A 14364-nucleotide genomic window follows, 5' to 3' on the forward strand; every position below is an offset into this window, starting at 1 on the left:
TAGCTATCATTAATAGTAGGATGTTTTGAGGAATTTCAAGGATTCCAAGTTTTCCAGCGATGTCGGTTTTTTAAATATAGCTTGAGTATTATCTTAGGCTTATCATTACAAATGATTTACTATGGTAAAGAATAAGTTTTATAAAAACATGCCCTTGACTTGTAAATGACCTAAATCGCAAATTATCAGTTTATAAAAAAAGTCATGTCACTGCACCTTGTAAAACAAAATTTGTGAGAAAAAATATATAAATAATAATGTAGTATTTACTTGGAACTTGGAACAGACTTGAATGTTGACTTTGAGAAAACATTCGTTTTATAAATCTTGTGCCGGAAGTATGCGCAAAAACATTTTTTATTCACCTTCACTTTGCCACTAACTTTTTGTTACAGTAAAGAAATTATATATACTTTATGCTAAATTACTGCGAGTCTTACGTTTAGTGGCTCTGTTAAGTAAATTCAGTATTCGATAGCTGTCAATCAGCAAGATTTTATACTTTTTTAATTTTCTTCACCTCTTGCGAATATGTGGACTTCAAGGTTCTTATTTTAGTATAAGCTTGATTACTACCAAACCTCGGTATATACATACTTATACTTAAAAGTGCCGCATTTCGGGCTACCTTAAATTTGTAGCGAGCGACTTTACGATTCTAAAGGCATTCATATTTTACATACTCCTGCACAAATGTATAGGTTATGTTTTCGGCCCCCATCGGCATTTTTTTAAAACATAGCGTCCGACGCTAAACACTAAAATCACATGTTTTGACAGGTACACTGCGAGTGAGGGGGTAGAAACGTGGCAACTCGTAGTTTACTCGCAAAAAAATAGAACACGCTTCTAATCACGTTACTACGCAGCCAACTAATCACCTGCACTTATCAGCGGCTGTTCACACTGGTTTTCTCCTAATCACTAACACTAACATCACTAATCAAAGTGAATACAGGCCTTAACATTCAGTAGTAACTTTTTTATTTTCTCTATGCAATATTCATATGTTTGAGGCATAGAATTCTTTAAATAACAACCTTTAAAATAAATAGATGATAGATAATAGAAATAGAAACAAGTCTAAGAAGAGAAGATAAGAAGTGAGTTATATGCAAACATGACAGCAGAACGGTATGATAATTAGACAATATGAAATACTGAAAATTACTCTTAAGAAGACAAACATACTAATAATTATATTATGAAAAGAGTTTCCATTATTAAAAATATGTTATCAAATAAGCATTTAGATAAATAAATAAAAAACACGTGAATAATTATGGAATAGTTTCCATAATTATATAGTATTGGTCACATTAATAATGGATTAAAACGTTGTAATGACTATGACATTCCACCAAAATGAAATTACGAGTCGCATGCGCAGTCAGTCACGGCCAACGCACTAGACGTGACGGCCGTTATGCGATAAATGATTCAATTTTAATTGTTTTTGTGTAAACAACATAATTTGGTAAGTAACTCGACTTTTGTGTTTAAGGAACTAGAGTTTTATATTTATTCGATTTATTTTTAAATGTCACACAAAATGTTATTTGTTGTTGTTTTTTTATCAGTTTATAGCTATCTGGAACGAGTAATACGACCCTTTATAAAGCAATGTTATTGAACCTAAATTATGCTGATCTGTTTATTGGATATTAAAATATAATTTGACGTATTATCCGAATAATTTATTTAAATTAACAAAAACTCTAGAACATCAAACGTACTGGCACCTCAAAAATACCTTCCATAACATCGTTATTTTTTTTAAATATTAAAACAGTTACCTTGATTTAAAAAAAACTCAGTCAATAATAGTGGGTACTTTTAATACATAATTCATGCGACGCCAATTATCATTATATATAAGGGCTTAATCAAAAGCAGTGTAAAAAAGTATAATAACAAGCATTGAATAATATGAATAATCTTGAGAAAACACTTAAATGTTAAGGATAAAAAATATCTGCTTTTGGTAATTTCTGAAGAATATGGAAGTTGTTAATAAGTACATTGATATGTTAATATTCTCCACGTTTCTACACAATTTATATTGAACAATGAATTTTGCATTCAATTGGAATATGTATTTTCTTGTTGTTTTTGTAAATTTGAATAAATAATAGCAAGTCACCCTATTATATTATTAAAATAAGATTCCATAGCTCATAGATTCGATAATAATTGTCTTCAATCATTTAATAATTTATAATTTGGGCATAGAACTAATCGCATCATAAGTTCGAAAATACTATTTTTCTATGTTACGTAAAAACAGAATTTCGATTGGTACTAGAATGTGTATATGGAAAAGTTATGTGTTGTAATTTTCCTATAATATTTTATCATTGTATTATAATTTGTTTACAACAAAGTTTAATAAGTATTGAAACGCTTACCAACCTTGCGTTCGAAACCTGGTTTTTACCCTAACACTAGCTAGTACAGAAAATTTTAAGAAGTCGAAGATTTAAAGAAAAAATTAAATGTTAATAAATAATAATCTAGGCGCCTTAATCCTTTATGGTCTCTACTTGATTTTTTCTTATTTTTAGATAAGGTGGTGATCTGGTTTTTGTACTTAAGACATATCATCTTTTTCTGGGTTTCAAGCATGCTGGTTTTAACGCCTTCAACATCTTTATTAGAAAGAAAAATGTATTGTGTCCGAATTTGATTTGACTTACCTCAAGCTTGAAAGTTGAACGCTCCACTAGGCTAACACTGCTCAAATTGTTCGGAATATAACTATTATTGTACCGCATTATCTATATCACAAAATTCGGATATAAGAAAATCAGTAGGTACTCGAACGATTTCACAAATTCTTTCACCACCAGAATGCTCCCTTATTTTCTTTGATAAAATTCACAGAAACTAAAAATATTTTAAATAACCATATTGTACTTACAAGGACTTAAATTTATTATGTTTTCGTCATACTTAACTTATAAACGGCTTATTAGTCTTGAAGTTGATATTAAATTTTAATATTATATTCACAAAATTAATGGATTTAATTGTAATAGTTAAATATAATAAAGTCTTCATCCATTTCATAATGTCTGGTATATGGGTTTGGGTTAAATTTCCGGCACAATTACTTCAACTGACCTTACCAGGTCTTCGTGGTTTGTTGATGCGACTTCAACTCTTCATATTAAGAACATAGGAGTCACATCCACAGCATCATAGTAAGACCTTCCATTATTAACATACAACCTTCAGTTGCATAAAACGTAGCATTAAGTTACAATTACTAAAATAAATGCTATTTTATACTAAAATATGCCAATGAACTGTACTAGTCGCCTTACATCATTAAGAGAATTCAAAAATGTAAAAAACTTTATAAATTATATTTAATTATTTAAGTGTATATGTCACTGTCAAAAATAAATATATTAACCGGACTTTTATAATTACCCACTGAAGGATTTCCGAACCAATTCGACTTAGGGTCCTTAAAAAAAGTGCGTACAGATTCTTTAAAGGCCGGCAACGCACTCGCGCTCTCTGGCATTGAGAGTGTCCATGGGCGGCGGTATATTTTAACATTAGGTGAGACTTCTGCCCGTTTGCCCCCTGGTCTTAACAATAGTTCTTATAAAAAAACTTCTAATAATATACAAATTACGTACTCTTTATTGTCTTGTCACTGAAAGGTTTCCGCTACCCTCTAGTGATATCTATCCACTTTGTTCGATCTGTAGCTTCCATTAGCGTATATGAATGTACATGGTGAGACCCGTGAGAATCGTGACTTGGTCACACCAACGGGTTGGCGATCTAAACATTATATATCTATATGTACGTAGTATTAGAATCTGTTAAATAAAATCTAACCAAATATTAAATATGTAAACAAAACGGCTCAAACGGCACATTGCGACTTCTATCAACTTTCACTTAGCACAGATTATGTAAAAAATTTAGGCTTCGTCCCAATTTCCATATTCCAAATTGAGACGCATACACATAATTTTTTTGACAATAATGTAATAGACAATATAAATATGAATATTGTAACGAAACTCTTTGTTAGCCATAAATTACAGTATAAATAATTTAATTTTAGACCGAAATGTTTTGTTCTAGTCTAAGAAGTTAATTTTATAACGAACACTGATAAAACTGTCAGACAGTTTTAAGGCCATATAAGCAGGTCAATCTTCAACTACTATACGCGCCACATACAACATCTAAAAATTTCAGCTTCCTCAATAAAAAATGCGAAATTAAAACAGAATTACGTGTAAATAATTATTCATATAGGTCAAGATAAAGCACAAAACAAGGACTTAGTATTTAAATGTATTTTACTATAGTAATCGTGCTATAAAATATACGTCAATAAAATGGATATGATTGAAAAATAGTTATAACTATACTCTTTGGTTATTAACTAGGTAAAGTCTTTTACGTGATCCAAATTAGATTTTTGGTTTCACATTTTGAAAAATATCTCGCTATTACATGCTTCAGACGTCTGTAGAATTAAATAAATACTTAACATTATGTTTTTGATATTTTCCTTTGTATAATTGTAATGTAGAGGAAGGGTAAAACTTGCTGAGTTTCTTGTCCGTTCTTCTCAGAACAAGGCCTCCTGGTAGTTTTGGCATCTTGCTCTTTCGCGAATTTTGTAAACGTTTTTGACATTCATAAGCATGCTTACGCATCTAAACTGGATAAAATATTGAATTTGTGCTTAAAAATCCCCAGGACTTGAACCCAAAGTACTCGTGATTTGCATTAGAACACTCTAATGAAATATCTAGTTAGACGAATCCGTTATAAGGGTGTGATATTGCGTATGGATGAAAAGAGCAGTGTTGGCCTAGTGGGTTCGGCGTGCGTCTCTCATCCCAGAAATACGTTCAAGTTATTTATAAAAGTATTGATTTAAGTGAGAGAGTATTTCAGTGTCTGCTGTATCTGACCTAACACGTTTACAGGTTATGGCACCGAACAGTCAACGTCAAGTCAGTTTTCCCAACCTTCCCTACCCTCATCTTCGAGATATTCCCCCAAAGACGGGTAGACAATGGTTGGATGGTAAAAGAAAACAGGATGGAGCTGAAAATCTTTGGAGAATTCACGACAACCTTTATGATTTGACTGAGTTTATCTCCTCACATCCCGGAGGTACCCAGTGGCTAGAATATACTAAAGTAAGCTAGAAAAATATTCCATAAATAAATGTAATCTATTTTGTATTAATGATAAAACTAATTATAATAAAAAGGATCGTGATATTTCAATGATAACAAAGTAGATAATACTAATCGTATTTTAATTTTCATAAGACTTATATAAGTTTAATTGTTCTATTTAATTAATATGCAGCAATATTAATTCTCTTCTTAATCCTCAATTTTCAGAGTAATCGGTTTCTGGTCTACATGTGTTTCATATTGGAACCGCTACTCGCATACATTCATTAAAAATACATTGAAAGATACTAAACAAACTTTATAACGCAATTGCTTTAATCGCTTGATACATTTGTCACTTTAATAAATTCTTTACAGGGCACAGATATAACGGAGCAATTTGTTACACATCACTTAGGTGGTGTCGCCGAATCAATCATCCCGAAATATTTCGTTCGAAAGGCGAATTCGCAACGGAATTCACCCTTCACATTCGCTGAAGACGGCTTTTATGTATCTCTAAAAACAAAAATCGTTGACAAGATAAAAGATATACCAAAGGACGCGAGGAAGAAGAGCGATAATGTAACTGACGCGTTACTGATTCTTTTTATAATTGGAGGTCCTTTGTGCTGTTGGATTTGGACACAGAATGTGCTGCTCGGTCTTGTGTCAACACTCCTACTTGGCTACATAATCAGTGCGCTAACAGTCTGTGCTCACAATTACTTCCATAGATCTGACTCTTGGAGAATGTATTTGTTTAACTTCAGTGGATTTTCTTATGCGTAAGATATTATGATATTATTATGATTGACTTTCCTAGGCTATGGTATATGTTTAAGTAATATTAAGTGTCTAATCTTAATTATTGGAGTATATTCAAGTTTGTGAATTTATACGTCATACACGTAAAGCCAACCCAAGTAGTATCTAGCATTATAATTGAATTTAATGTGGCCTATAATTTTATAATTACCATATCATTGTGACTAGCAGTCGTATTAATTACATAGAATTATTGCAATGTGACTTAACGTGTTTAAATGTGGAACCTTTTGACCTCTTAATTACAAATAGGTACATTGTTATAACACGTAATTGAATTCTTCGATCTTTCTTACGAGTTGCGCTTTTGTACCGGCTTTTTAATATTGGTTTACAAATTTAAATCACAGTTAATTCACACCCAATTTATGCATATTTTGGATTGGAAACCCATAATAAGTCTTCTATCGTTTTTATCACACCTTTCCGAATTAAGAAATGCGAGACTTCGTTACTTTTATAATTTTTTTATAAGTGTAAAATTCTAGGATATGAATGTGCTTCCCATGAAATGTATTTCCTAATGTGTGCGTAAATATATAAAAAATCCTATGGACAAGATTTTGTATATATTTGTATGTTTGATAAGATATATATTTTTTTACATAGTGACCATATTATTCAGTGTTTGTATTGTTTTAGAGACTGGCGCGTAACTCACGCAATGTCACATCATCTGCATACAAATACGGCCCAAGATATTGAGATAGGGCTGTTAGAACCCTTCCTTCAGTTCATGCCAAATCCGGATAAACCAATTTGGGCCCAAATGGCAGCTTTTTATTATCCCATCGTATTTGCTTTTGTTTCTCTTGGATGCCTTTTAAAAGAGTACGTATCAATACATTAACGTTTCTACCACATTTCTTCAGTTGTTCAAGTCCATAAGCCGTTTAGTAAATCTAATCTAAGTTCTTAAATGGTCTGTAATCTACACCTGGGTTGTATGTTCTTTAAATAAAATCATTAGATATAGTTTAATAGTCGGCTCTAAGTATAAAGTCAAATATGTTTTTTTATAAAAGTCAAGTTGTTAGCTAACACCCACACATCTGAAGTATTTCTCCTTTGAACATTAATTCGTTATAACTACACAATTAATTAAATCATATGGGTGCTGCGAGAGCATACAGCATATAAATATTGCTTTAATATTAATAATTACTAATTTCAGGTTTGTTGTTGGAATCGTTGGATACCGTGGCGCTTCAGTGACATGGGCTCATACCCTGCCCTACACTGTACCAGTATGGATGTGGCTAGCTAGTGGGCTATATTTTCCTTGGACGATCGCTATCTGGTTACTTTCACTAATGATTTCAAGTGAATTCTTCATGGTTTACGGCCTTACAGCAGGCCACCATGCCCATACCAATTTCTTTGAAGGAGATGTCCCTAGGTATGTAGATGCACGATTTTATTCGGTTCGCTAAAGCTGGACTTTCGTGTTTTTAAGCATATATTTACCGAACACACAGATATGAGAATATATAAATCATGTATATATGTAGTATATGTTAGATTAGTACAGACACGTTTAATTTTGTTAGGTAATATATTTTTCATAACAAAATTAAACTTTATAAATAAGTCGTAAATTTGTTCGTCCTACTGATGGAGTAACATAGCGATGATGATGATGACGTACGTGATGTAGTCTGTATATTACACGTTCTTTTCGTTTTAGTAAAATTATTTTTTTATTTATGACTAAAGAGGTGTTAATTTTAAGTTCTTATTTGTTTACATACGGAAGTGATGAAGTGTTTTTTGTATACAACCTGTTAGGTCAGGACCTTAGCCTCCGTATCTGTTTCGTGATGTTTTTTTCATAGGCAAATAAGTAGGGGTTGTCAACTTTTTTGGTCTACGGTATCCCGGATTCCTCACGATGTTTTTCTTCATCGTAAAAGCGTGTTTTAAATGTAATATATATAGATATGAAAACACTCACATACACAAAATTAATGAAACAGGTTTAGTGTTATAAGCTTGAAGGCCAAACATCACTTCCGTATGTAAATAAATAATAACTTAAAACTAACACTTCTTTAGTCATAAATAAAAATAATTGTATTAAAACGAAACGAACGTGTAATATACAGACTACATCACGTACCAAATGAAAATATTATATTTTTTAGATGCCGTCAGAATAATAATACGATGCGCCACTGTCAAACATCCAGTTAAAACTACAAAGCGGGTCACTGAGTTTTAATATCGCGTGTTCCTATTCAGTTTGGCATCAATGGATTCCGATTGTGACATGTCTGTTTAATCACTTGTCTTTGTCGCTCTAGATCTGTTCCATTGTTCGGTTGAATGCCTCACAATATCGTATGGAAAGCTTTTCTAAACAGAATGAAATATTCTTCAACCAAGTGAACTCGAATACCCATAGAAACCTCCCATTCACATAAAAGGGTTGATTTATAGACATGCCAATACAAAACACGCACCTGTTTCGAACTACAGGTGCGTATTGTACGTACATAGGTACGCAAATACAAAATAGCATTCATTGAAACTTTTACAATCAGTAATTATAAAGCGTCCTGGGCCTAATAATTATAAATACCCGACACACATCACCGATCCAAGCCACGTCAAGCTAAGCCAAGGCAATATTTTATTCGTTTATTTATGTATGAAAGGTATATGAGAACTAGGGATGTATCTGATACCGAAATATCGGCGATCGGGTTTGCCGATACAACGATATTTTTCCAATTTCTAATCTTCAATTTTTAAATTTCCACATTTGATAAATGCAAAGAAATATTTTTGCAATCCATATTATATGGATTTTAAATGAATTCTGTTGAATCCGAGAGATTATTTTCCACTGCAGGTCTTACACAGACGCTTTGTTTTTTAAACAACAACGATTATCAATGTTAATTTTAATTATTAACAGTTATTTATTTCATTTATATATTAATCTTTAATTTAATTAACTAAGCTTTTAATCATATTCAAAGTTTGTGACTGTTTCTATTTTTAATAATAATGAAAAACTAAGCAAACTTTATATATTTTACTTTAATTTAATTTCACTAAGTGTTGATACCGGTATCGATATCGGCGATATTTGGTCGAGTGGTGAACATCTTAATGGATTTTTTTATAGCCCCAAGCTAACATTATAGAATGCTGCGTTTAACTTTTCGTACATAAACTGACTTTAAAACACTTTTCAGATCAGAACAACTCGACTGGGGTATTCATCAACTGGATACAGTTATAGAAAGAGTGGAGTATGCTGGAAACCACTTCAAATCCATCACGAGGTTTGGAGATCACGCCCTACACCATCTCTTCCCAACGCTGGATCATGCTGAGCTAAAATATCTTTACCCAACACTCTTGGAACATTGTGAGAAGTACGAAATGCAACTTCGAACCACTAACTTCTATGGAGCCCTACTGAGCCACAGCAAACAGCTGATTCGGAAACGGCCAAATAATTTTAGAGAGAAAAAAATCAAATAGATTGACCCCTGTATTTATAAATACCGCATCGGTCTTACGCCGTTCATAAAGTATCTCTTTCCATCAAGGCAAAATCTTAAATGTATAGACAGAGACAAATGAGGACTTTAATTGAAGTAGAGTAAATAAATAAGCGGGTTAGACTTGTCTTATTAAGGGTAGACTTGTCGCATATAACTCCCGTATGTCAAAATTCAAAACGTTGGCATGTCGGAGTCACACTTAAGTTAGAACTTTGAAAGTTAAGATTAGATTCTAGAACTTATTGTGTTTTAATATAATTCTAAATATATCTGAGTCTGTGATATTGAAGTAAGGACAAGAGTTGGTATTAAGAAACCTCATGAAATATTTTTTGTTCTTCTCACGTCATTATGTTAAAGGCTAATGGAAACAAAAAATTCCAAGCCAAGTACAAAAACTTGTTTTGGAACTAATGTTTATAACATCTTATACTTAATTATGAAGATTTTATTTAATTTATAATATTAATGTGATTGACATAGATCTACTAATTGGACCATATGTACTAAGCAACGCATAGATTTAGTAAACACGATTCAGAACTAATTACTTTGTACTAATTATGGTATTGAGTCATTGATTTAACCGAATATAAATTAAGACTTGGTCGCTTAACTAATTTTTAAATTCAGAAATGTATATTTAATTAGAAGTATGTTTTATATCCACTTTGTTTTTATCAAGCCCCTAACTTTAGATTCGACATAGGCTAAAAATGTCAAACAAAGCGAGGTAGGATTTGGGTAGTAGAAAACTAGTATCCATAAACCCCTAGGGAAGATGTGATTCTAGAATTCTGTCAGTAGAAAAAGGGAACAGTAAAAGCCTTTATGAATAACTACTGAGTTGCTATCGGGGAAAGTGAATATAGTTTAGGTAGGAGAGTATAGTTAAAACATTCATTCGAGGTGATTTTTTTTTGTTTCGTCATTTGTTAATGTTGCATACGCAGGACATAGGAATTCTAAGTATGTTACATAAAACTGACGGTATCGTCTTGATGAAGAGCGTAGCATATCCACAACATTGCCAACAGGATATATATCATTACAAAAACCCGGAATTACATAATTTAGTTAATATCCCGTAGTATTTCATAATTTTATTACTCTTATTAGTGGGAAACTTCTGTTGTTATTTTGATTACACATAAACTTTCTTAGTTCAGCCGCACCTTCTCATACATTACATTTTCAAAGTCCTAAAAGTTTTAATGTCTTTGTATTACTCTGAATTAACTCGGGAGGGTGAGAAACTCCGTACTAATTTTCAGTTCTAAAGAAAATATATGGCCTACAACACTTTCCTCTTAGCAATATCACACGAGCGCGAATTAACAGTTAAAATTCACAGGAGTAAAAAAACATTAATGGAATGAACGTTCCTCAAGCTGTTGTTAAGTAACTTCTGCAATTTCAGTTTAAAATCGCGATCAACTGGGTTTTTAGAACACTGTAAAATGTATGGAACTTTCGTAAATAATGCATGAATGTATTTTTACAATTATCTGTCTATCCTCACCGTTGTACATTTTACTTTGTTCTATTTTTAAAATCAACGAAGGTTTTATGTGAACATTTATTTCGTGAAATCATTGTGCCCAAAAACCTCAATCCTGACGTCATTTGTTTGGACCCCGACTATGCTCTGTGCACCAATAATTACTTCTATACTGACATATGGGAAAACACACGTAGGAATCTGTGTATTCATGCATAGATTCATATAATCTCTCCTCTTTTTTTACATTTAATATTTACGTTAACTGTTTAAATTGTTGCAGTATTTAGTTAAAAATCCCTAGTATATTTCGTAGTGTATTTTATCTAAAGTTTAATAAAACTGAGCTCTAATAGACTTATCGAGGCGTTGCAGACTCCAAATTTTATGACGTCATAAACCAGACCCGTTATCCGGGCTTGATTTGATAAATACCCTTGTCAAATAAATAAGGGTAAAATAAATAAATGAAGTTTATATTTTATATGTTTAGAATTAATTTGTTACTCTTAATTGATAATTACGTTTTAGGGTCGAATATTTATGTTCCTTAATCCATGGCATAAAGAATAAAATATATGTACCGATACGAACCGTTCTTTAAAAATTGCGCCAGTTTCAAATCACAATCTAACTAGGAAAATTGACGTTTGACAAATAAACTATATGTCAAATGTCAACAACCATTTTGATATTACAATGGTTCGGTTTTGCTATTACAATGTCTTTACCATTTGAATAAAATAATCTTGTCTCTTAGTGAATAAAATTGATTACATTGTAATAAAAAAGGATCATCAACATATAAAGTAAAATGGACATAGATAAAAGGATAGATTTGTTGACAGTCAAACCTAATAAAAACTATCTAGTTTAAGAGTACAGCGCCACATACTTTGCACTTGGCAAGCGGCTGAAATTGGTACTACTGTCGCCATTTTGAAATCTCTTTTAAAAACTCTCTCGACATTATCAGTAGGCTGTCATTACTTAGTGCGTACAATACATAATTTTACTATCCACCAACATTTGATAAAAATCCAAATAAAATGTATTTATTTTTATTCCTTGCATTATTATTTACGAAGCAAAGTGGAAAAGTTTGGATTATCGAACGGTTCTGATTGCTAGGTGTCTTTAAAGATATTAATAGTACAGGTAATAAAACCAATCATATTAGTTGTTCTTAAGTTTGTGTCACATTTAAGCCTAGATCTGTATTTTCTAGATACTAGTTAGTATACATTGGTTTTAAGATATTTCAATACATTATCAAGTTAGTCTGCATGACTACAAATTATTCCCCTTATAGTGGTAATTTTTATATACTGGCGATACTAATATCCATGAGAGCCGCGCTCTTACCGGCCTAGAAAAGTATGTGACACTATAAAATAATTTGAAAACTGATTTCTTTGTTCTCCGTAGAATAAACACTGTCTGCAATTCAAATTTAGAATGGCGTGATAACGTCTTACGGGTTGACAGTATGTTTAAAGTCATATAAAATGAAATGCTTAATACTTAAATGTCAAAAAGACTTATCGTCCCAAACTTCTTTTTACCAGTGCCGAAAATAAAATTATTTAAGTTTTTAACGTCACCCAAAGTAATTTGTTTGAACAAACAATAATTAAGAGGCTGTAATGACTGCAAATTGCGCCGTTAAGCTTAGAAACACCCCTGTCACATAATTTGTACGCGCTAATACCTACAAAACCCAGACAAATTATAGAGTTAAAGGTTTTTAGTGTACGGTACATAGAGATAAACACAGCCTTCGCAGGTGCATATTAATAATAATAGCGCTACAACCCTATATGGGTTTTGCCCTCAGATTAGTAACTGTTCTTTATCGGCGTTGTAAAAAAATTTACCGTCACATTTTCGGTTACGCGCCATCTTTTTCTTGTCCCTACCACGATTGATTCGAAGAGATTCGAAGCCATTAATAACAAAAATACACAATGATAGTAATAAATCAATTACAATTATTGAAATTATGTAATAATCTTACTAGGAATAAGGTAAAATGAAATAATTGTAACATTTGTATTCATGTCTATGATAAAAAAAGCCTTTTGTTAAACTTTATCTTATTTAACTTTTCTTAAACAATTTCTGTAAAGTTGCATACAGTAGATCATTTTTCGAAAAATAAGGTCATAAAGAAGTTTGACTTCTTAGGTGTGTAGACTAGTACACGCACACATTTTTTTATTTCAAAGTAGCGATCAACCTTCTATCTGACTTTTGTATTTTTATTATTTGATATAGGCGGGAGATTTCTCACAGAATTTCACTTCACTTCACTTCACTACGAGCGAGTATTAAATGCGTACAAAGACACAAATTCCATTGGTGCACAGCCGGAATGAGCCTACGACTTCAGGGATGAGAGACCATTACTTTTAATAATATTGAATGAAACTTTGATAAACAAATTATTATCAATATGTTTAAAGTCGTCTCATTAACACTGTACTCACATTACTACGCCTACTACGAGGTACGCCTCATTAATCTGTAATAAGATTATGGGGTAAGTCAGATAGCATATAAACTGGGTTCCTAGGTTCTTAGCGCAACAGTAATTGCATCGTTAGAGGGCTGGTTTAGAAGATACAATACTTAAATATTTCTAAAACAGAGTGAACTTAAACGTATAAAAGAAATTTTGAATATAGAACGCACTCTTATAGTCTCATTTCGAAGGTTGGCGATCATCATGGCTACTTTAATTTTGGATCACGGCATCCAATGAAACCTTTCTGAACACTGACTTGGTGCTTTGATCTTCATGGCTTACCCGGGTATCTTTACACCTCTGACTAAGGTCTACCGGGGACATAATTGTATTTGTCTCATTCATAATGATAGGCTGGAAAAACCAAACAGACTAAAATTAAAATATAATATGATAATTACACAATTATCCCTTTTCATACACAACACAAGGTGTGTCACCTTAACAAGGGTCTCAAATATATCGCAGTCACTCATTATGAAATTCATGGCTTTGCCCTCATGGGAGAATCCTCGCGTAGTTCACGATAATTGTAATACTTGAAGCTTTACGTGTGGTAGTTAAATTTTAAATTTAGAAATGAATACTTTATTAAATAGCATCGACAGTTCAGGAACTGCATCTCACGAGCTATAAACATTATTTTGCATGAGCAGGAAAGGAATTATCATTTAAGTTTTTTTAATATAATAATGAACGGTTGCCGAAATCTATATCATAAGGGCGGTCACCCTTTAAATCTAATTCTTTAATAGTGTTTCTACATACAATACAACAGTTACAAATAACAGTTTAAAGAAAAGCGAACCCGACAAAAGTACTACA

At 32.1% G+C, this 14364-nt stretch overlaps 1 protein-coding gene across 1 annotated transcript; it reads left to right on the plus strand.

Moving 5' to 3' along the window:
- The first annotated feature begins 1390 nt into the window (after positions 1-1390).
- LOC123710897 (cytochrome b5-related protein-like) lies at positions 1391-11983 on the plus strand. The gene is made up of 6 exons (XM_045663194.1): positions 1391-1477; positions 4968-5183; positions 5544-5953; positions 6636-6824; positions 7168-7392; positions 9197-11983. The coding sequence occupies exons 2-6, from the start codon at positions 4971-4973 to the stop codon at positions 9486-9488; spliced, it is 1329 nt and encodes a 442-aa protein (XP_045519150.1). The 5' UTR covers positions 1391-1477; positions 4968-4970; the 3' UTR covers positions 9489-11983.
- The last annotated feature ends 2381 nt before the right edge of the window (positions 11984-14364 follow it).

The sequence above is a fragment of the Pieris brassicae genome, chromosome 6 (genome assembly GCF_905147105.1).
Source record: "Pieris brassicae chromosome 6, ilPieBrab1.1, whole genome shotgun sequence".
Classification (NCBI taxonomy): domain Eukaryota; kingdom Metazoa; phylum Arthropoda; class Insecta; order Lepidoptera; family Pieridae; genus Pieris; species Pieris brassicae.

What these genes read in the sequence shown, in the direction of transcription:
- LOC123710897 (XM_045663194.1), top strand. Translation starts at nt 4,971, where the DNA reads ATGGCACCGAACAGTCAACGTCAAGTCAGTTTTCCCAACCTTCCCTAC. An exon ending in TTCAGTGGATTTTCTTATGC is followed by an intron (nt 5,954 to 6,635) that starts GTAAGATATTAT and finishes GTATTGTTTTAG; the next exon opens with AGACTGGCGCGTAACTCACG. An exon ending in CTTGGATGCCTTTTAAAAGA is followed by an intron (nt 6,825 to 7,167) that starts GTACGTATCAAT and finishes TACTAATTTCAG; the next exon opens with GTTTGTTGTTGGAATCGTTG.